This window comes from Ziziphus jujuba, chromosome 7 (assembly GCF_031755915.1).
Source record: "Ziziphus jujuba cultivar Dongzao chromosome 7, ASM3175591v1".
Lineage (NCBI taxonomy): Eukaryota > Viridiplantae > Streptophyta > Magnoliopsida > Rosales > Rhamnaceae > Ziziphus > Ziziphus jujuba.
The window spans coordinates 684843-707659 of NC_083385.1; the positions used below are offsets into that span (position 1 = coordinate 684843).

General features: G+C 36.9%; 5 protein-coding genes across 10 annotated transcripts; 2 read left to right on the forward strand and 3 right to left on the reverse strand.

Annotated features, from left to right (window-relative positions):
* Window positions 1-166: 166 nt before the first annotated feature.
* Window positions 167-7293, reverse strand: LOC107424032 (zinc protease PQQL-like). Of its 3 annotated transcripts, none has more exons than XM_016033720.4 (20): window positions 6686-7289; window positions 6088-6334; window positions 5888-6013; window positions 5586-5723; window positions 5358-5492; window positions 4984-5241; window positions 4768-4905; window positions 4607-4676; window positions 4304-4517; window positions 3711-3816; window positions 2915-3148; window positions 2540-2704; window positions 2300-2449; window positions 2130-2221; window positions 1704-1785; window positions 1498-1596; window positions 1298-1414; window positions 1005-1196; window positions 677-871; window positions 167-588 (listed from the first exon to the last, which is right to left on the reverse strand). In XM_016033720.4, the coding sequence occupies exons 1-20, from the start codon at window positions 6895-6897 to the stop codon at window positions 511-513; spliced, it is 3048 nt and encodes a 1015-aa protein (XP_015889206.3). In that variant the 5' UTR covers window positions 6898-7289; the 3' UTR covers window positions 167-510. The 3 variants fall into 3 exon arrangements, with proteins under 3 accessions (XP_015889206.3, XP_015889207.3, XP_048335621.2); XM_016033721.4 differs by having other exon boundaries at window positions 1498-1581; window positions 6686-7288; XM_048479664.2 differs by lacking the exon at window positions 167-588 and having other exon boundaries at window positions 733-871; window positions 974-1196; window positions 6686-7293.
* Window positions 7294-7546: 253 nt separating this feature from the next.
* LOC107424029 (uncharacterized) lies at window positions 7547-10006 on the forward strand. Its single transcript, XM_016033717.4, has 7 exons — window positions 7547-7988; window positions 8178-8263; window positions 8377-8455; window positions 8540-8599; window positions 8774-8895; window positions 9078-9149; window positions 9573-10006. The coding sequence occupies exons 1-7, from the start codon at window positions 7644-7646 to the stop codon at window positions 9673-9675; spliced, it is 867 nt and encodes a 288-aa protein (XP_015889203.2). The 5' UTR covers window positions 7547-7643; the 3' UTR covers window positions 9676-10006.
* Window positions 10007-10171: 165 nt separating this feature from the next.
* LOC107423955 (histone acetyltransferase type B catalytic subunit) lies at window positions 10172-13461 on the reverse strand. 2 transcript variants are annotated; one of them, XM_048479665.2, is made up of 10 exons: window positions 13265-13460; window positions 13024-13065; window positions 12342-12451; window positions 12191-12259; window positions 12071-12109; window positions 11914-11990; window positions 11666-11765; window positions 11404-11485; window positions 11165-11325; window positions 10172-11011 (listed from the first exon to the last, which is right to left on the reverse strand). In XM_048479665.2, exons 1-10 carry the CDS (start codon window positions 13341-13343, stop codon window positions 10367-10369), a joined length of 1404 nt encoding a protein of 467 aa, XP_048335622.2. In that variant the 5' UTR covers window positions 13344-13460; the 3' UTR covers window positions 10172-10366. The 2 variants fall into 2 exon arrangements, with proteins under 2 accessions (XP_048335622.2, XP_048335623.2); XM_048479666.2 differs by lacking the exon at window positions 12191-12259 and having other exon boundaries at window positions 13265-13461.
* A 226-nt stretch (window positions 13462-13687) lies between these two features.
* Window positions 13688-16195, forward strand: LOC107424009 (deoxyhypusine synthase). 2 transcript variants are annotated; one of them, XM_016033691.4, is made up of 6 exons: window positions 13688-14060; window positions 14193-14575; window positions 14671-14757; window positions 15225-15330; window positions 15453-15688; window positions 15784-16195. In XM_016033691.4, the coding sequence occupies exons 1-6, from the start codon at window positions 13862-13864 to the stop codon at window positions 15862-15864; spliced, it is 1092 nt and encodes a 363-aa protein (XP_015889177.2). In that variant the 5' UTR covers window positions 13688-13861; the 3' UTR covers window positions 15865-16195. The 2 variants fall into 2 exon arrangements, with proteins under 2 accessions (XP_015889177.2, XP_024932453.1); XM_025076685.3 differs by having other exon boundaries at window positions 13879-14060; window positions 14189-14575.
* A 595-nt stretch (window positions 16196-16790) lies between these two features.
* On the reverse strand, window positions 16791-22579 carry LOC107423954 (uncharacterized). 2 transcript variants are annotated; one of them, XM_048479663.2, is made up of 7 exons: window positions 22265-22579; window positions 21930-22062; window positions 21234-21337; window positions 20939-21110; window positions 20669-20809; window positions 20248-20497; window positions 16791-20112 (listed from the first exon to the last, which is right to left on the reverse strand). In XM_048479663.2, the coding sequence occupies exons 1-7, from the start codon at window positions 22294-22296 to the stop codon at window positions 17126-17128; spliced, it is 3819 nt and encodes a 1272-aa protein (XP_048335620.2). In that variant the 5' UTR covers window positions 22297-22579; the 3' UTR covers window positions 16791-17125. The 2 variants fall into 2 exon arrangements, with proteins under 2 accessions (XP_048335620.2, XP_060674800.1); XM_060818817.1 differs by lacking the exons at window positions 20939-21110; window positions 21234-21337; window positions 21930-22062; window positions 22265-22579 and having other exon boundaries at window positions 20664-20802.
* Between the last annotated feature and the right edge of the window lie 238 nt (window positions 22580-22817).

Sequence of the window (22817 nt, forward strand, 5' to 3'; positions counted from 1 at the left end):
ACATTTTTCCACCTTATAATAAACATCTAAACAAAAATAAATCATCATTTTTCTAAAAAATTTTAATTCCCACTAATTTTATCTTTATCCAAATATACAGTAATAGTAATTTAGTAAGTAACCCCAAATTCATAAATATTCCCTGATGACAACATATTCCAACAAATAAGTAAAATATTCATAGATTCTATATTTCGGAACAAAATATTTATTAATACAAGGTCTAGTAATTTTTTTTTTTTTAATCACCTAAAAAAACAAAGAAACATTATTTCAATTTGATGTCCAGACGTACAATGATGAGCCATGAGTTTTTGGACTACTCAGAATCAATGGCGGATAGTGGAGCTCGCAAAACATTATATATAATATACATTCATCTTACAATAATACAGATGTATATTTCTACATGTGATCGAACAATGTGGCCATACAAAAAATTGCACATCCCAGTCTTATCCCAACAAGAATCCATAAAGCTCTGCTAATTAAGATAATAAAGTCAGTCAACTAGGATTTGAGGCTACTTCTTGAATATCTCCACAAGCTAACACCCAAGACAGTCAGACCAGCAAGCCCTGCTAAGATCTGCAAAACCAAAATTTGACATTTGAGTGCATGCTCAACCTTTTTAACAATAACAATCTCAAAATGACGAAATCTAAGACTGACCGACCTTAGCATCTCTACCATAACTGGTTCGACAAGATCCGATGTATGACGCTAGCACCTTGAAACGAGATTTTTGGGGCTTTAGAATCACTACTGTGTACTGTCTCTTGCATGGAAAAGGCAGAACTCTTTGTAGCGCCGACTGTGCTGTTGATGGTGTTAGAGATTTTATAACCTTGTATCGCCCTTCATCTTGAATCTGCAACAAAGACATAGAAATTGTAGGATAAATATTTAATATTTATCGGAGTGCAAGAATGTGGTTTGCCGTTCCACTTCCTATCGGCAAAAGTAGCATTACCATGGAAATACCATCACTGTGTAGAGACTACCTCATAAGAAGCACCTAGATCACCAGAATAGACCCTTGACTGGTAGCTGCGCAATATCCTGTCCAGCCAGTAGTAATTTTCCTGAAGTCCATTTTCATGGGCTCTTTGCTCAATTTCAAGGATGGTTGAAACATCCTGATCTGAAGGCCCTTCCTCTTGGAGATGTAATATTTCATCCAAAGTAAGATCCACCTGTTTAGATGATATTGCAGAACCAAAACGAGTACTTCATTGGCCATTTAATCATTAAAACTAAAAATGACAAAATGGAAAATGTCTTACATAATACCTACCAGCTTTGAGGAGATTTCTGGATCACAGGAAAAATTTATGCATATATCACCACGAACATCACCTTTTCTTGAAGGCTTATTACCACCAAGGAATACTGAAACACCTACCGAATAGATCTGCAGCAAGGGGTAAGGTAAGCAGAGAATTTTTATGCCAAACATAAAGGAATTTAGTAGTATAAAACAGATAGGATACACACCTGTCCATGCTTGAATCGTAGAACCTGCATTATTTTTGTTTCAATAAGTTTGCTCAGAAACCCAACACGGTGAATTTCTTCCACCTGCAATTTGGATTTCTTCCCCCATCAGAAATTACATTATGAGCACCAGTACACCACAACAAATGAAGGTTCTAATCATGATCCTCAAACTTTTAATTGATATACAAAAAAGAGAAATGCACCATGGTTCCATTCTTCAGTTCCACAGGAAAGCATAGCTGGACCGAACATTGTGCTTCCACCATAGGGCTATGAACTGTTTCCCTACAAGCACATCAAATGTGGCACATGGTATTTGAATATTTTCTAGGTATTTGCATGTCGAATGGTATTGCATCTCATGTTTCACCAAAAGGGGAAAAAAGAAAATAGAAGCAGTAGCATCCAAGCACCGAACCACGATAAAGTGACTAGATAATTGGATGAACGTTGCCTACTGGAGACCCCAATAAAAGATGATATTCTCATTTGTTTCAAAACAAAATGGAAAACAAAGCATAATCAAGGTACACCAACAAGATCAACCAAATGAAATTGGCACCTTTGGATACCTGAAGACCACTTACATGAATACAATGTAAAATGTCTATGTATCCTGAGTAATTTACCTAATTATGGTTTTAGGAAAAGTAAATGGCAAGCCCTTGAGGTCATCACGATTAAAATGCAGAACAGGTTCAGGAGGCTTTGGTATTCCACCCTGCAACCCATAAACCTGGTTAACAAAAAATATATAATTTCTCCAGGCCTATGTTGATTAGAAAAGGAATTTATTTACCAAATACTGCAATATCAGAGGAACTGCTATGCTAGGATCAATATTCCCCACAATTACAACAGTGAAAGTGGAGGGATCTCTGAAACAATTGTTGAAATATTCACATGCTTTCAATGGATCAACTTTCTGAAGATCACTTATTCTAATAGGCTGCACAATTGGAAATTGATCATGAGTTCAACACAGAATGTATCTTGCCAATAAAAACGTCAGTTAACTCAGAATAAATATCAAGTATACCCTGAAAAAATAGGAGTTCCCATAGTTAAGCTCCTTCACACGGTTTGCAAATGCAGTGTAAGGATCCCTCTCTTGAGCACGAACTGCTTCCTCTGCCATTTGCATCACTATTTTGACATCTTCTTCTCCTGGAAGTACACTCGTTGTAAATAGTTGGTAGACAAGCTGCCAGAACAAAGATAAAGATTAGCAGCCTGAGACAGTATTGCAGCAATTTAGAAACACGGAAAATAAACACTACTAATTATTATAAATATAGACATGCCAATTTTATACACAGAAATATACAAATAATCTGAAAATGAGTATGGACTATCACAGCATAACGCCTATATAAGCCTTTTAGAAAATTCAACCAAAATTCATGAAGCAGACCTGTAAGGCAGTTTCCAGGTCTGAGGGTGAACAATCACCCGAAAAAGTTCTCATGTAAGCGCCAAGTTTTGTGCCAACTTCAGCTCTCTTGCCAGCAAGCATATCCATTAGCACCGATGGCCTGTAACCGTATACACCAATTTCTCCAGCGATGGTTGGTCCCATCGAGCAAGAAAAATAATTGCTTTCAGGAAGTTCAGATAAACCTCCATATGAGAACCCTGTAAAGACAACCTGTTGAATCAAAGTGAGGTTAAGAATTAGACATCGTACACAAACTCATGCTTAATAAGACCTTTTGGATATTATTTTCAACATTCTAGGATATAAAATTCCTTTTTCAGAGGCAATATAAACATGGAAGAACATGAGCATAGGGCAAGGGGTGAGGAAGAGGGAGGATGGAACATATACAAGGGTTCATACTGCCATATCTGGTGGTGCAAAAGCTTTCTTGTCAGTTGCAACATCGTGTAAAAATTATTCAAAAGAAAAATGGATGATCATCAAAACACGAGTTAAGGCAGTGAGAAAGAATAAAAGGCATAGTTGCATTCGAGTTGAAGAGGAGCATGCACCAGAAAGCTGCATTTCCTTCATCTATCAACTTCATCAATATAAATAATATGTAGTGACTTTTTTATGCAACTATTTACATATAAAAAGATATAATTTCTCCCCCATCTCTAGATGTATATACCATTTAGACTGAAGGTTGTTGTCATAGCTATGCATTCACAAGGACTTTTATTGCATGGGCTTTAAGAAATATTGATTCACCATCACAAGATTTTACCTGGTCATCAAGGAAGTCTGTACATTTGTAGCAAACTTGCATGCCATTTGATAGAATTAATTCAGTAGCTCCAATTTTTGAATATTCAATCTGCTGCACAATATTCCTGAGACAAATTATTTGAACAGGTTAACAATACAACCATATTGTATCACATTTAGATTTCCAGCAAAAGTAAGTAAAATAGTTAGAAATTTATTTATTCATACATTTTACTTTGTGGGACTTGACAATGAATATAGAATGAAAACAACATCACCATGATAATGTACTACATTCTTTTACATAAGTTAGATTTCATGTTTTATGAGTCATATAACTACAGAGAGAAAAAAGCAACCACAGATTTCCATGATCAAAACATGGAAGTCACAGTTTATGACACTGAAGCCTATTAAGAAGTACCTTGGAGCTCAAGGAGTTTAATGAGAAGATACATTTTTGTAAACATCAAGGATACAAATAAACATCTTTTCCAAGTACTTGCACTCAAAAAGAGTGGATAAAGGGAAAGGTCAGTCCAAACAGAAAAAAACGATATGCATTGTTGAAAGTTAAACATAATACCAAAATTTAAAAGGTTCCAACATTACCCTGGGTTTGGTTTTGTACTAACAATTTCTTCTGGAATTTGTTCTTCATCCCAAGGGGAAATGCTTTTTTCTCCCTCAAGAGAATTTACATCCAGCACAATATTTTTAAGATCATCTACTGTTGCAGAAGCTCGAGGCTCAATTGTCTTAATGACACAGCTGCATGATGTTCGTAACTTCTCTACATATTTGGACACATCCAATGCCGAAATATCTGGTATAAAAAGCCAGTTGAGAAACACTACATGATAGTACTTCATTTGTTACAAAAGTTGATTACTAAATGCAATTAATATTGCTCACGAGGTAGAAGAGTCTTCTGGAGTTGAGCCTCATACTCTATCCCGATCACAGGCTCATTTCGTAGAAAATGCTGCCAAAAGAAATAAAAATAAGTTTGGAAGAATCAAATTAAAGAACATATTGAAAACGGAAAATCATTTCAAAGTTACAATGGAGTATACTTGTAAATATTCATCTCGCAAACTAGTTGATTGCATTTGATCACGCTCCAAATAGGCAGATTCAATCTCTGACATCAGCAAAGCACGAACAATAGATATTTCACGTTCTGAAAAGCCATGTAGTCGTACTCTTGCAACCTGAAAGAAAAGGTGTCTTTCAAGATCAATAAATTAATTAAAAATTAAGGCAATACTAGGATCAAATGGAAAACAAACCTCAATCAGCATTGATTCTAAGGCCTTCATAGTCCCTTTTTCTTTACAAGATGCAGACATTATATAAGCCTTTAACGGATGAACCAGAACATCAGCAGCAGCTGAGCATGAAAAATAGGGAGGATCCTTTCCGCGAGATATTTTAAAAAACCTCTGGTTCAGAGCATATAGAAACATGGATTCTGCAAGCAAATCCCTATAGTCACCCACTGTCTTCAGCTCGCCTGCTGGCATCTTATAGCTAATCATCACAGCAGACTGTTACAGGCCAATATGAGTAAACAATATCGAAACATATAAGACTTATGCGGCAAATTTAATGAATATGGAGGAACATTAGCATATCATAAGAAGATTAAGATTTGCATACTAACCCCTGCAGCTTCAGATTCAACAAAGCATGAAAACCGTGGCTCTTCATGAGATGGAACTGGAAATGATGGTAGAACTGGAGGTGTATGTGCAGAATTTTTATGCCCAAAGTGAGTCTTTATCAACTCAACTACACTCTGAGAAACAAAGAGATAGATAGATTAGTAAAACATGTGCACTACAAAAATTGCACTTAATGCAAATGTGAAAGTATATATCAAGAAAAGAACCTGTGTATCTGAAAAATCTCCAACAGCTATGACTGCCATGTTGCTTAAATGGTACCATTTCCTATAAAATTGCTTAACAGTCTCAGGTGAAACAGACCGAATCACCTTCTCTAATCCAATTGGTAAACGCTCAGCATACTGCAACCAAACAAGGATTTTGAGAAATAACATAAATTAACAGTCCGTAGATCAAGGACAGGCAAGTTCCATAGTAAGAGAAAATTTGTTAGCTAGCTTAAAAAAAAAAGAAAGAAAAAAAATAAAGAATTAGCAAAGAAAGATTAGTTGTTAATAAGCAGTACCTTTGAACCTTCCATCATCAGAACCCAATGTGCATCCTGCATCCTTCCTGTAGCATTCCTGTTCCCTCTGTATTCTTCCATAACAGCACCTCTTTCTTTCTCCAAATCTTCTTTTGACACACGAATCTGTATCGGATAGTTAAAGAAAGATGAAGTGGAAAAGTTGAAAATAACATACAAGGCGTGATATTTGTAGATACCTCAGTACTGAATTCCGCCAAGACAGAAATAGCCTGAGATAACAATTCAGGCTTGTCAACAGGAACAAACAATTCATAGACAGTGTCATCAGAAGATGTCACCGCATTCTGGCAGGCACCGAATTCAGCCCCAATACTTTCGAGAAACTTGACGATATCATGATTTGTGTATTTTGTGGTAGCGCTAAAAGCAAGATGCTCGACTATGTGAGCAACTCCACGCTCATCCTCCTCTTCCAATACTGATCTGCCATGACTTCAATAAATGAGCTTGTCTAACAGACCACTTATACAACATAGCAATGGGGATGCATTTGTTTGCAAGGCTTTCCATGATGGTAATTTAGTTTATTAGCGAGGAGGGTGGGTAAGATAAAAGCAACAAGATATCAGGTTTTTCTGAGACATTATATTATTTGATCTTGACATTTCACCATTGTCGTCTTATTCTTCTTATCTTATGGGGGTCAAATCGAATTACCATAGCGGAATCCCTGAACTCAGATAATTAATAAACACTCTGAAAAACACAAAGAAGGAAATGAAGGGAAAAACAAGAAAAAAATTAAAACCCAAAGAAAGAGAATGCAAATAATACCCGGCTTTGACGGCGAGAGAGAGGGCAGCTCTCATCCTGGGCTTAGAATTGGAACGGACATAGTAATAGAGGCCATTGTCAAGTCTGCCATAGTGAACTCCAAAGGGTTGTTGGTCTCCAAGAACATGGTCCATGTCCACGCTTACCAACTTTAATGACCTGAATCCATGTTTCTTTACCATCTGAGAGCTCTCTGCTGGAAGCAAATCCATCTCTCGACTACCTCTCTCTCTCTCTCTCTCTCTCTCTCTCTCGCTCTTTCTCTTTCTCTCTCTCCCTCCCACTGACTTCTCTGACTCTGCGTGCGCGTCTACGAACTGAATTTAGCGCAACTTTGCTTTCTCTTGGAATAGAAATAATATTATTTTTTTTGTTTAAAAAGCAAAAATACAATTGTCTCAGTTGGACTCACTAAAACGCTTTCTTTGGCTTTGGTTTGGGGTCTGAGCAAGCAGGGTTAAAAGCTCTAGAAAAACGCTTCTATTATCAGACCACCCTGAGTTTTCCACACCCAATCGGACGAAGCCTATCAGTTTTGGTACATCTGGGCCTCCACTTTTTGAACCATGGCCGGCTTTTCATTTTCCACTGCGCAATTTCTTTATTTTCTGGTAAAAAAAAAAAAATTCAAGTCTTTTAGTTTTTATTTTTATTTTTGGGGTAAATATTTAATCTTAGGATTCCTTATCTTCTAGCGAATTAGGATTCTATAAGACCATTTATTTATTTTTATTTTTTTTATTTACTAGTGAAGTAATTTATTTATTTATTTATTTTTTGCTAAATAGTAAAGCAATTTCTTTATTAAAGTTTTATTAATTACTATTATTATTTTCTTGTAAGTCTCTTCTTTTAAGATTTTGCAGAGGCCTACTTTAATTACCTCAACAAAAGGCCCATTTGTTCCAAAGCCCCCTGTTTGATTTTTTTTAACTTTTCTCACCCAAAAACCAAAACCATGCTTATGGTACACTCCTCTTGCCCGCCATTTCTTCAGAACCCCAAACTGCTTCCCTCCTTTTCTATATGGTTGAAGCCGTTTTCGACCATTAGAGTTGGAGATTGGAGCTACTCTCAGCGTAGGATTTCTCTATGTTTAACCAAAGCCACTCCAGAAGAAAACTTTAAGACCCTCAGTTTAGAGGGGGTGAACCAAGGAGACGATGATGAATATGATGGTGAAGATGGATTTTTCCCAGCAGGGTTCAGAGGGAAAGACGACGGGAAGGATTATGATAGGGACCCCGAATTTGCTGAAATTCTGGGTAGTTGTCTTGACGACCCAGAAAAGGCTCGGTCCAAAGTAAGCTCAGTCACCACCTATTTGTATTTCTCTCTCTATGTTCTATTTTTATGCCTTTTCTTTTTTCTTTGCTTTTTAAAATAATAATAATAATAATAATAATCTGTTTTGGGGATTTTCCATTATTGTTATTATTATTGTTACTGTTTATTAACTTTGAACAAAGGGGTTTGTTTAACCACATTGCAGATGGAAGAGAGGTTAAGGAAGAAAAGAAACAAGATATTGCACACTAAGACTGGTTCAGCCACACCCATGAAAGTGACATTCAACAAGTAAAGATTGAATTTATCCGACTACCAACTTTCGGTGTGCTTGTTCGTACATTTGAGAATTGATGCAGCTTATCAGTTAACTATTTTGTTAATTTTGTGGCATCTATCTGCAGATTTGATTTCTCAAACTCATATATTTGGTTCGAATTCTACAATACTCCATTGGCCAAAGATATTTCCTTAATCTGTGATGTAAGTAGCTTCTCTATAACTAAGCACCGATGCAATATTTCACAAATAAGGTTTTGTAACTTGGTTGGCTCTAAATGGTAGCAGGCAATTCGGTCATGGCACATCGTTGGACGTCTCGGTGGATGCAATTCCATGAATATGCAAGTAATTTATTTATTTTTTTCCTTTTTAAATTTTAGTACAGAACTATATTAAATCTGTAACTTAAAAAAAAAAAAGGGAGAAAGAGAGAGTTTCTAACTGTATAAGAATTGTTATTGCGAAACGGAAACTTTTGAGCCATATTAATTACTCTTTGCATAAATCTCATTCCTGCAGTTGTCACAATCTCATCTGGATAAAAGACCAAGTTATGATGCTATTCAGGGAGCAAATGTGACACCAGCTACATTTTACAATATTGGGGATCTTGAAATTCAAGACAACTTGGCACGGATTTGGTATAGAGCTCGACTTACAATTACAAAAGATAATATTTATTAATATATTTCTTTATGTAATTTGATTTTTTTTTTTCTCTGCTATAATTGTCACTGATCTGTTACAGTTGCTGATGTTCTTACAGAATTGGGAACTGACAAATCAATGTTTTTGCTCACAATGTTGATGAAATTTTTGGCAGGGTAGACATTGGGACAAGCGAACCCTTGCTTCTGGACGTGTTGATAAATGCATTAACTCAGATAAGTTCCGAGTAAGCCCTCTTGTATCCCTGACTCTGACAATTTTTCTATCTGTCTGCATAACAATCAACGGTAGCACAAATAGTGTTGTCTCTGCAATAATAACAGTCATCCAGAGAGAAATAGGACTGTAAAATTATTGTTTTTTGACAATTATAGCAGTGAAAAAATAATTGTTTATTGACTTTTTTTTCCCCGAATAATATAAGTAATTGGAATGTGGGGAGAGATCTTATAAGCATGACTTTCTTACTAGGATTTACGTTTTCCATGCTCTCATCTCAGCTTTATACCACTTCATGTTAAAAAGTGCACTTAAAAAGCTCCTTATTTATGTATTCCTCTTGGCTTTTTATTTTTGGTCTTTTCTTGATAAGTTCTACCTTGATTTTTATTTATTTTTTTATATATATATATATATATTTGTCAAACAGTTATGTAGGAATCAAACAAGTGGTGTTTGGTGGTTCTGAATTTGAGAATTGGAAGGAGAATTGGACATCAGAGAATGCAGGTTGCAGTATACACAAAATTTAGACCATTTCTGAGCTTTAACTACTGAACATTATGGATTTGAAGCCGGGTACAAAGCAATAGTTGATGGTGGTGGAGCCAAAGCTTTAATTTAGTAATGCTGGTTTAAAAGCACACGTATGTGGCATGGACTAGTTGCTCAAGATGTTTATTTCTACCAAAAAAAAGATGAATATGTTACAATGACAGCTTATTATGCAAATTCAGGCTAATATGCTCCACATGTTATTGAACTCTCATTACTAAATGGGAATTTTTTTCTTTGGACAACATTACCAGATGGGAATTGCTGTTCCAAGAAATAAACAATTGTTCTGTTTTATTGTTTTGTCAACCTTTTTCCCTACAAGAGATTTGTTTTATTCTATTTTTTTCTGATATGAAATGACAAAGGCGTCCAAAAACTTTATTCAGAAAATTGACACCATGTAAAGAGCACCAAGAAATTACCAAAGATTACAGCCCGATAAAAGGGGAAAATTAAGTATCAACACAACAGTAAACAAAGCACAGCATAGCCTCCCTCACGAGGGCTAGCCGATAAAATTCATTTAATTTTGTCTCCATACAATCTGAATGGCACAGGGTTGAGATGCATGCGCAGCTCAGTCATTTACATATAGAGGCCTACTTGCCAGATTGCATCGTTTGGCATCAGAGAAACCAAAGCTCATTATACATTGTGGCTTTGGCATTACACAGGGTTTGGTGATACTTTTTGTGCTATTAACTTGATCTCTTGCACCCTCTCATCAACTAATTGTCGGAGCTGTTCTTCCTGATTTGATTGGTTTTCGTCAATCTGAAAAGTGCTAGTCGCTTCACCAGACTCTGACCTGAACATGACAAATGACATCTCAGGATCATAATCAGTTGACACTTCAATCACTTGCTTCCCAGCAGTTCCAGAATCTTTCCCGATTATATCTTCCCTCATATGACTTGCAATGATGCTAACATAATCATCCATGTACTTGTCAACAGGATCAAGGCCTAGGTAGATCAAAACCTCCCAACAGCGTAGAAACTGTTTCTTATTAATTTTCAAACTTTTCCGGACATCCACAATGGTACTTGCAGTTGGCATCAGCCGAGGGGTCTGCGGCTTCTTTGATAGTTTTCCTTGTTTCAGATGCAGAACAGCTGATTTTACTGCATCTTGGACTGGGTCATAATCTAACAGGTGTTGTATGTCAACACAAGTGCGTACATGTTGGAAGTAATCCAATGGCTCTTCAACTGTCAGGTCATAGACATCTTCAGATAGTGCAACACTATTGAGCGCCTCTAGAAGGTATCGGCCATAACCTTTGTGCTGGTAAGGTGGAAATACCAGTATCTACCATTTACACAGACTCATATGAGAGGCTAAAACAAGCAACAACGTAATACACATGTGCGTAAACAATGCATGTTTTGACTAAACTTAGACCTAGGTTATCCCAAAGATTGGTTAGCTAGTAACTAATGTGATGAAAAGATTGCTATATACCTGACTAAGCCGCAAACGATGACTGTCAGGATAGTGGTAAAAACGATATACAGCTGTAAAACCAAGCAGTTTACACTGAAATTTCCCCTGCTGATCAGTTTTCTTCTGAATCAGTAGATACAACTCCCATCTTGGATCCATCACATCAATAGGACTGCTACCTAATTCAGATAATCAGATAACCGTATCGGTTAAAATTAAGTTACACTGCCTTGATAAGTAAAGTTGATAAAAGTTACCATCAACAAGAAGAAAAACGAGAGGAACCAAGCGACAGTAAAGGGGACCAGCAGCTGTCTTGCCAACTACCATGCGAACCACCTGAATAAGAGAGCAAATCATTTGTCAAACCATTCGTTCTGCTTCACGTGCACATGCAGATATAAGGGCGGACTAAACACCATATAACACATTAAATTGAACTACCGATGTCATAAAACTCTCATCATTTTTTTAATAAATTGTGATATTAAAACACCAATTGGCAAATATCATAAACACCTCTAGATCAGAAGTAGCGGCTTCTACTTGACTATTTGAACCACTGACATGTCCATTGGAGGTCTTCTGAGACAATACCTCCCCAGTTGAGACAACGGATCTACAAACAGATTAAGCGTTCATACCATGCAATTAAGTAAAGAACCAAACTTTTTTGCCAAAAAAAAAAAAAAATAGTAAAGAACTAAGGAAATAAATGTGTGCGACCACCAATCAGTTTGATTTAGACATACAAGAATCAACCATACCCAATAAAATTACTCGCGGTTGAAAAAGTTTGAAGGAACTCATCTTTACTCTCAACAAGGGTGTCAGCAAAAATACTCTGCATGATATGAGAATAATTACCAGATCCATAGACAGAGCAAAATGAAGCAATGATGAGACAGCTAGCGAGTTTAATACCTGAAGAGCTGATTTCAAATCTGTGATCCCTTTGCCTCCCTTACAAAAGTTAGCAACATCAATCAATGAGAGAGAGAGAGAGAGAGAGAGAGAGAGAGGGGGATGAATTTATGTACTTACATCAGATGAGCTTTCAAATAAAATATCTGCATATGCATGGAATGATAAAATGCTAACCCAAACAGTAATCTGCATAGCATGTATCAAGAAGCTTAAATAGAGAAGTATACTCCATTAGCATGGCTAAAAGTCACATTTGTGTGGACAATACCTTCAATCCTTGGTACCCATATATCTTTCCATCATCCTCAAAAAAGCGACTCAAGTCAGCAGGCTCAACATAGAAGCTACTTGACAAACCCACTTCCTCTTTGCTAGATACTTAGATTCCAACCATTAAATATGCAGTCAAAATAAATATAAACATATTAACAGAGAGAGAGAGAGAGAGAGAGAGAGAGAGAGAGAGAGAGAGAGTGTGTGTGTGTGTGTGTCAAAGATCATTTTGCAGCACGATAAATACATACTGATGCAGTGGTAAAAGATTTGATAAAAAATAATACATATATATATATATATATATCAAATACAGAAACTGTACAAACTTCTCAACTTAAGCTGCTCATTGATAGTCATCTCTCCCTCCATCTCAAAAGGAAAACTAGTTCCCTTAAGACGCTCACTTATTCTCAGCTTAAGAACCAAGTTGTTGGTCACCGAAATAACTCATTCGCCAATTTTCTATTTCCAGATTTCAACGGCAATCAAACAGCTAAACGAAGTGAATATCCATGGAAAAATAAATAATTTTTAAAAAAAAAAAGAAAAAAAAAAGAAAAGGAAGGAGAAGGAGATGAAAACAGCTAAAGGCAAGCGAATACGTAAATTAGTGGAAGAAACAAGAAAAAACAGGTAATTACTAACAACAAAATCGAAACAAATTAAACCCATACCCAAGAATATTTGAATGCAGTCCTTAGCCTCGACTCCAGCATCTGCTCCGAAATAAAAAAATAAAAATAAAAAAAGACAAAAATCATGAATTTGGAAACACAAAAAGAAAAACGACGAGCAAAGTTTCAAATGGAGTCATGAAATGAAATGCAACCAAAAAAAAAAAAAGAAAAAGAAAAAAAAAAGAAGAAGAAATAATAATAATAATAAAAGAGAGAGAGAGAGAGAACGTGGACTGACCGATACTGGAGAAAGCGACACGGCGGCGTTTCTTGGGGTCGGCGGTTGGATCAGAGGTGGATTGCTGCTTCTGCCCCATGGTTTCGGCACAGTGTTAGGGTTTGGGGAGCGGGAAATGTGAGAAAGATAGGCGGGAAATTGTACTGTTTACAAAAATGGGGGGAAATTAGGGCTTTCTCTATAAATAGCATCGGTGGGGAAGATCGGTGTCACGAGCGACGCACGCGTTAAGGCTTTTAGGCTGATCCGAATAATAATTAATATTTAGCTATAAAAGTGTATGTGGGTTACTGGGTTGGGTTAAGGGTGTATATAATAATATATAGCGTAGCCGAATAAACGTGGGCCTTCCAATTGAGCCCAACTGGTTAGCTTTTTGTTTTTTTTTTTAATTTTTTTATTTAATTATGGTCCGCCCGCCGCTTTTTCCCGTTTCGGTCCTCGAATTGTTGGGGGGAACCTTTTTTTTTTTTTTTGATTTTATAAAAGAACGAAGCGTTGCGCAGACCGCGGTCGACGATCGACAAGAGGATTTTGGAGATTGTTTCTGGACGAATACAACAGTTTAGTTAAGTTAGTTAATAAGGTCGAGGAGCAATGGAGGACGAGGTTTTTTCGGCCGTACACTCCACAGTCTTCAAAGATTCCGAGAATCTCGAGGGCAAATGCAGTCAGATTCAAGGCTATGACTTTAACCAAGGCCTCGATTACTCTCGCCTCCTCAACTCTATGATTTCCACTGGCTTTCAAGCTTCCAATCTCGGCGATGCCATTCAAGTCGTTAATCAAATGTTGGGTTAGCTTCTCTTTCCCTTTCCTTCTTTTTTTTTTTTTTTGGGAGGTTGGGGGGGTGTGAAGGGGGTGTATAAAAAAGATTGATATTTTTAAATTTTGTAAAATTTTGTTTCTGGGTGCGCTTGAAAGCTAGATTGGAGTCTTGCCAATGAGACTATAGCGGAGGATTGGAGCGAGGAGGAGAGAGATTTAGCGTTCAGAGAATCTGTTAGGTGCAAAGTGTTTCTGGGTTTTACTTCAAATTTGATATCTTCTGGTGTTAGAGATACAGTTCGATATCTTGTTGAGCATCATATGGTGGATGTGGTGGTTACTACGGCTGGTGGTATAGAAGAAGATCTTATCAAATGCCTTGCACCCACTTATAAAGGTGATTTTTCTCTTCCTGGAGCTTATTTGCGCTCCAAAGGTTTGAATCGCATAGGTAACTTGTTGGTTCCTAATGACAATTATTGCAAGTTTGAGGATTGGATCATTCCCATTTTTGACCAGATGCTGAAGGAACAAATTGAACATGTATGTAGTCCTCTTGCACATGCAGTTTTCTGCCTGCTTGTAGTTGCTGGTTTGTATTTTTAACTTTTTTCTTTTTTCCAACAATTTTTTACCAGAATGTATTATGGACGCCATCTAAACTAATAGCTCGATTGGGAAAAGAGATCAATGACAATGGTTCATACCTCTATTGGGCGTACAAGGCAAGTAATGAGTCAAGTTTGGTTTCAATTCGTGTGTTATTAACTGCAGTTATTCGTTGTCATAAGCTTTTCTTTATCCTAGTTCTTTCGATTTGTCATTTTGTTGTTCCATATTCGGTATCCATGTAATCTCGCATAGTGTTTTGTCTTAGTTCTGAAAATATTATGATCTTGTATAAGTGCTATGATTCGCTTTTGGAAGGTTTCACTAATAGTATGTGCTTGAATCTCTAGCTTTTGTTTACATCTTTGGGAAATGTACATGCGCTTTTTACTTATTCCAATTAAATTTTGAATGATATACTAACTCGGTTTAAGATGTCTTTCTGAGTAGTTTTTGGCCTTGAGGGTTGATTTTTCGGATTTGTAGTAGTATTTTTCTAATTTATGCGAGAAAAGTGTCTAGGATCAACAATGGTACTTTTTAAGAGTTTGCTTTACATAGTTTGCTTGTCCATATTCTCCAGAACAATATTCCAGTCTTCTGTCCGGGCTTAACTGATGGCTCACTGGGGGACATGTTGTACTTCCATTCCTTCCGCAGCCCAGGTCTGATAGTTGATGTAGTGCAAGGTGTGTTCCTTTTTCATTTTTCCCTGACAAGCAGTAAGAATTTTGACCTTCATTGCAATTGCAATGTCAACATCGAACGAGCCATCAAGTGAAACAAAAGTGTATATTTGTTCTTTGAACAGATATTAGGGCCATGAATGGTGAAGCTGTCCATGCAAGTCCAAGGAAAACTGGAATGATTATACTTGGTGGGGGATTGCCCAAACATCACATTTGCAATGCCAATATGATGCGTAACGGTGCAGATTATGCTGTCTTCATTAATACTGCACAAGAGTTTGATGGGAGTGATTCTGGAGCTCAACCTGATGAGGCTGTATCGTGGGGGAAAATACGAGGTTCTGCTAAAACCGTAAAGGTTTGCTATGCTTTGCCAAGAGTTTTATATTTTCTAAGTCTGATAATTATATTGCCAATCTAATTGCTTCTTGTCTTTTTGCTTTAACCAAGCAGGTGCATTGTGATGCAACGATTGCATTTCCTCTGCTGGTTGCAGAAACATTTGCCAAGAAGACTACCAAATTTGTTGCTTGAATCAGTTTGTGGCATGGTGAAGATTGATTGAACTATTGTAATAATGGTGAGAAAGCTTTTAAAAGGGATTATGGACTAAATGCGGGGGAGACAAGATAAAATGAAAGTTTAAACGGTAGCAATGATTTTTAGGAGATGCTACATTGACTTAGTTGTTTGAATGAGACATTATTCCCCAAAACTTGATGTTGACTTTGTTTTAAAACAGTGCTCGAGATGACAGAGTATGGGAAATATACACCTGGTGATTTTTTTTTTTTTTAAATTATACTGTTGCTCGTTTTCATGCTTGCTGTGAAATATGATAAAAAGTCTAATTTTTTTTTTTTTTCATGATATTGTAATATGTATATATAGTTTTATTTCAACACCCGTCTCACCAGCTTGCTTTGGCGAGATGTATGCATTCTACTTTTATATCCCACCAACATTGGTGGGATGAGTTGGGCAACAGTGCCCCGTAGAAAATATCTGAATATGTATAGTTTGGATGGAAAAATCAGGAAATGCACCTGAAAATTGAGATCCCGTGGCCTGATGGAAGATATGAATCATACATATCAACCTGGCCATCTTCACAAGATGGCAAGGGCTGTTAGAAGAAGAACAATCCAGTGAAAACTCCAATTTCAATTTAAAAGAATCGGATTAAGAATCCTGTTTCTTTTGAGCCTCATACTCGAAAGCTTTACATTCCTCAAAACAAATATGACAAAATTTCAGAGCCCTTAAAAGGCGTCCATGACCAGATCAATTATTCTACATCATTAATTTAGAAGTTTCTTGTATAAATAATTGACTACATTAATGTAATAAACATCCTAGACAAACGGATCATTGTTTATACAGATAGTATTGTGTCTTAAAGCCACGGAAGCCATTTACGCATAGCTCTATAAGAGAAAATGAAAACTATTAACAGAGAATAAAAAATAAAATAAAAATTAATTAATTAATTAAAAGTCAAAATGACAAAACAGAGCAGTATTCTACAACTTGAATATCTATCTTAACACAGCCAATAGAAATATTTATTTCATTATAACAATGTAATCTCATATTTTCTCAGTACAAATATAAAACAAAACAATGGCACTACGAGCAACGGAATATGGATAGCTAAGTAATATATACACATCCTGCATCCTCCTGATTTTTCACTTGCCTCTGAGATCAAGAATTTAACATTATGCAAGCTATGATGGAAAAACAACCATTATAAAGCAACCTACAATAGTATGTGCAACCAAGTCATAGATTTCTAGTCACCCTGCCGGAGAGACCGAAAATGTGCAGTTAAGGCATCATAATCAGGAAGCTTTGGATGAACATGACTTGCCTTCTCCTTTGACGAAGAAGCTTCCCCAGATGCTTCAGTTTTCAGAGGTGAAGGAGAATTAGATGTCTGTTTCCTTGAGGACAGTCGTGTCGACCTCTTGGATTCTGTTACTGCCTTAGAAGTGTCCTGTTCCGCTGACTTATGCTGCTCCTGACCTCTCAAGCGATCAGAGCTGTTGGTCTCAGACAAGCGGTTTGGTCGAATTTCAGTGGCATAGGAACTTCTTGAAGACGACCTACTTTCTGCTCTAGGAGCCACTGATCTATGCTGCTCCTGACCTCTCAAGCAATCTGAGATGTTGGTCTCAGACAAGTGGTATGGTCGAATTTCAGGGGCATAGGAACTTCTTGAAGACGACCTACTTTCTGCTCTAGGAGCCACTGATTTATGCTGCTCCTGACCTCTCAAGCGATCTGAGCTGTTGGTCTCAGACAAGTGGTATGGTCGAATTTCAGGGGCATAGGAACTTCTTGAAGACGACCTACTTTCTGCTCTAGGAGCCACTGATTTATGCTGCTCCTGACCTCTCAAGCGATCTGAGCTGGTGGTCTCAGACAAGTGGTATGGTCGAATTTCAGGGGCATAGGAACTTCTTGAAGACAACCTACTTTCTGCTGTAGGAGCCACTGATTTATGCTGCTCCTGACCTCTCAAGTGATCTGAGCTGCTGGTCTCAGACAAGCTGTTTGGTCGAATTTCAGTGGCATAGGAACTACTTAAAGATGACCTACTTTCTGCTCTAGGAGCCAATGATTCCTCCGACAAAACTGTAGCTTTGGAACAAGAAGTTTTACCAGATTTTGAAGAAGATATTTTCGTCCTTCGAGAATATCCACTGGCTAGACGAGCATTACTGGTGGAGGTCATTTTCGGAAGGTTTTCCTCTGTATCACTATTATCCGAATCAAAGTAAGTAACTGAGGCTCTTGAACTTGCTTTTTTATTTAGTTCAACACCAGATTTCCGGTTGTATGGCTCTTGACTCCTAAATGTAGGTTCTGGGAGTTTCTCTTCTAAATAATGATCATCAGAATCTACATTTCTCATGCCTGTTTTCTTGTCTATACTTGAGTTTCCCTGCTGATTATATGGCTTTTGAATATCAGCAACAGAACTAATTGACATCCTTACTGTTGGAGAAGAGGAAGATTGAGCTATCTTAGAGAAGGTATCTGCAGTTTCTTCTTTGGATGATAAAGAATTCCCCAATGATTTCCTAGCATATAATGGATGCCTATTACCCTTATTTCGTAAACCCCCAGTCAATGTCCCAAAACTCAACTCCTTACCACTTTGCAAACTAGAACCCTCCGAAAATTCAGTATCTTTCATAGTATCAGGCAAATCTGGTGATTGAAAATTGTCTCTAAAATTTGAATCCAGACCATATTTCATAAACCCAGTAGGTGGTGGACCAGTGGCCAATTCAACAACATCAAACTTCTGCTCGAATACAGAATTAAATTTGCTCCCTTGGCTTCTATCAGGGCTTTCTTCCTTTAGATACAAATCAACAGAAGAGGGTGGTAACAAAGGCATTTTCCTTGATCCCACATTTTCATTATCGTCAGAGGATGATCCTCTTGAACTATCACTTGGACTCTGCACCTTCTCAGAACTTACGGAGTGTACATTCTCCCTGTGCGGAAATTTATCAAAGGTTGTACTCTCAACATGCTTAGACTTGCACAAGTCTTCACTGTCTGAACTTGGACCATCTGAATCATCAAATGCCACAGGCAACAAAGAATCTGCATTTGAAGGGATAGTAGAACCAGTCATACCCTCAGAAAATACAGAAGAAGACTGCTCTAATGGTGAATGCGGCTTTGAAATCGACTTTCCTTGCTCCTTATCAAGGTTTTGTTTGGGTCCCCAAACAGTTGAATTGGCTAAAAGTTCTATAGGTAACTTTCTACTAGGAGGTGAAAAATATGAACTTGATTCCTGTTCTTTGTAATCTTCCATATCAAACTTATAGTTATCATCATCTGAACCTGAATCATCAAAAACTGCTGTAGATTTTTCATTATGATTCATCTCCTCTGTGTTTGTATAAATGCTTCCTTCATTAACAAATAAATCCTCACCGAGGTAATTCTTTTTCAAATCATCTTCATGAATATCATTGGAAGTATTGGAATGAGAACGAGAGGAAATCCTGCTAGACTGTTTTTCAGTTCTCATATCCTCAAGATAACCATAGCTATTATTCTTTTTAAGAACATCCTGATCATCGCTAAATGAGCTAGAATGAGAATGGGAGGAAACTATACTAGATTGTTTTCTGGTCCTTGAATCACCAACATAAGTAATGTCCTCAGATTTCACTCCATCTTGCAACTTGCTAGCAGGTTCTACCAAATATTCACTAAACTGATTCTTGTCACTCCCTTCACCTGACAGATCACTCTTCTTGGGTTCAAATAACTTCTTTTGAGGATATCTATCAATCTTATGGAGATCATTAATCAACATGTTATCATCAGTAGAAGCTGTAGTGGACTTCAAAGAAGCTGACCGGCTATATCCATCAGTGCCCTTATAAGCATCCCCATAAAACATTTCTGACATCTGTGATAGCTCCTCTTGTTTCTTGTCAACAATATGCTCATCATGCATTGCAGAATTTCTTCCATGATAGGCATTATTTTCTGGTGCTCTGACAACATGTTCACGCCCTTCATCTTTTGAAACATAACCAGAAGACTGTTGTGATTCAAAAGAATGCCTTGAAAGTTCTGCAGCTGCTCTGGCAGCCATGCTTGCTTGTTCTGCAGATTCGGCAGCTGCCTGTGCAGCAGATGCAGCATCCTTGAATTGCATTTTCCAATTCTGCCTACCAGAAGAATAAGTATTCTGGTCTCCAGGATATGAATTCTTAAATTCCATTTGTTCGGTTCTGGATCCTGTAAGACAAAACAGACCAATCAAATTCCTTTAAGCGAAAAAAAATATATTAAAAAGAAAGATTCACACCAATAACAAACTAAGAAGTACCAATATGCAAGAAATCACCATCTTCGGATGAATACTTCACATACCTGAAGATCTCACTTCAGGATGAAATTTTCCAGATGTGGTTGTGTAATTGACAGAAACATCTGTAGAAGCAAAATTTTGGGAGAAAGATGAAGATCCTGCATTGTCCCCATTGAATATATCGCGCTTCTCATCATGCTGATTTGGAATTTGAACATTAGAATGTCCCTTGTCATCGCTACTAGGCAATGGTGGGTCAGGAAAAGGTTCCATTTGAATTTTACTGGCCGTCTCAAAAGTCTTTGGTCCATTCTGCTCAAACGTTTTTGCTTACATATTAATCAAGACATATCATCAAAAAATAAAATGCAAATAAAAAACTTCTAATCACTATGCTCCATATCAAGAAATAAAAAAATCACTTCAAACTGACTCAAACCATAGAAAAGCCCAACCTACTACTTAAAACGGAGCGAACCTTACCAGCAAATCTTCAGAAGCCTTAGAATCTGTGCCACTAAATGAATCAGGATCCCATTTAACATTATGTTCCGCAGCAATAGCACTCAAGATTTTTAACTTGGTTGGACCATCAGGAGCTTTTGCAGATAATTTCTCAACCAACTAAAAAGATGACATAGAAAATAATTAATCACAATAACTGTTAGATTAATCTATGCTGCCATTTTGGTTAACTGTCTTTTCCTGTGTTACATTTATGGAGGAAAAAGAAAAAGAATTTACACAACTGACCATGCGATGTACACCACAATCCGGACGCAACTCGACAGCTGCAGAGGCAAACTCTTTTCCATATTTTGCTGTAAAATGCTTGCGAACATCCATTAGTTCTGGTATGTCTGCACATCTTGGAGATGCAAATATTACACTTGCAATTGCTTCCTTCAGGTCGATGGGACAACTTCTGAAATGCGGAAAAATACATAGAAAATATGAACACATGGAAATCACTTTCTTTCAAAAAAATAAAATAAAAAAAAAAAAGATAGAAAATATCAACTCATAAAAATGTAATGAGTATGCATACTTCTGTGACTCGATGATTGGCATGCGTGCCACAATAAGCTCACAGTATGTCTCAACAAGATCGTATGCTGTTATCGCCTTCTCTTCCCTGACCACATGTTCAACCTGAGATGCAGAAAGATAGTAAAAGTCAACACCAAGAAAAGCACCAAACTCGTATGAAACATTGTTATCTCTATTGAAACCTCCACATTAGTACTCAATCCAGACATGCCACTTTTTAGAATTGGCAAATAATTATACTAAATGCTGAAACTACCTTGGGTGCCCAATCAAGGAGAACGAATATTTCATCACTGCAATATATTTCCTCCTAAAATAAATAATATGTTTTAAGTAAACAAAAGATCCTCCTCCTGCACCAATTAACAATATCACAAAGAAGAACAAACTTCCAATCTCTTTGATTTCAACTTGTAATCATCTAAACCATTACTCCGCCGCCAATTCATTTTTTTTTTTTTTTCCTCATACTGCTGGTATGAATATTTTACTATTTATAACAGTAGGCAGAGTGATCGGCGTTCCAGAAAAAGGATATGAATTGCAAAAATAAATGAGAAATAAAAGAAAACAATAATAAAGAAGGGAAAAAGAAAAAAGAGCAGATTAGAAGAGTCATAACCCAAATACGAAAATTGAAACAGAAAAGCGAATCTAAAACCGATTAATGATGGGAATAGAGAGAAGGACATACCCGAATTCGAGCAGTCTGGACCTGACCAGAGTCGAGCAATTGAGCCAATTCCCTCTTGAGCTGCTTGACGTGCGCTTCTTTCTTGTTCTTCAACAGCTTTATACGCGACACGGCGAGCTTCAGAGCCGTCTTGCTGCATTAAAAACATCCGAAATTCATGAATGAAACAGTTAAATCTAATGCACGGCTAGAGAAATAAAAACAATCAAAAAAACATTTTATTATTATTGACAAGAGAAATATATAAAAACTTGATGGGATATATAAGGATGCAAATTGATATGGAGGCGATTCAAAATACAAGTCCAAGTTATGGTTAAAAACAAGAAAATTACCATTTGGCGGGCTTGAAGTTCCTATGAAGCATTGCTGATCAAAGTTAGGAAAAGGATATTGAGATCGTTGTTGTTGGTATAGAATGGATAGCAAAAAAGGAGCGGTTTTCGGATCCTAACTGAGCGAGCGAATTGCGAATTCGTGAAAAACAATTGGAATTAAAAAAACACAGCCAAAGCAGGATTCTATTATAATTATTTCTATTTCTATGACTAAGAAAGAGTAATACTCCCTCCCAAGGATTATATGAATACGATTCGATTGGAGTTTCGCGGAAAATTCTTCTCCTTCCTTCTTAAAATCCAAAATATGACTTGTTCCAACTTCTCCAGGAAACGCCTCCTTTTCTAATCCGCTGCAACAACATCCATGTACCAACCACTGGGACCGTTGACTTTTTTCTATATGGACTATTAACAATTCCTTTTTATTTATTTATTTTTGCTTTATTTTATTTCATATTCTCTTTTGAAATAATATTGAACACGATGCCAGTGACATAGGACTATAATTTTATTTTATTTTTAATTTTTGTTTCCGCGTTTTGCCTTT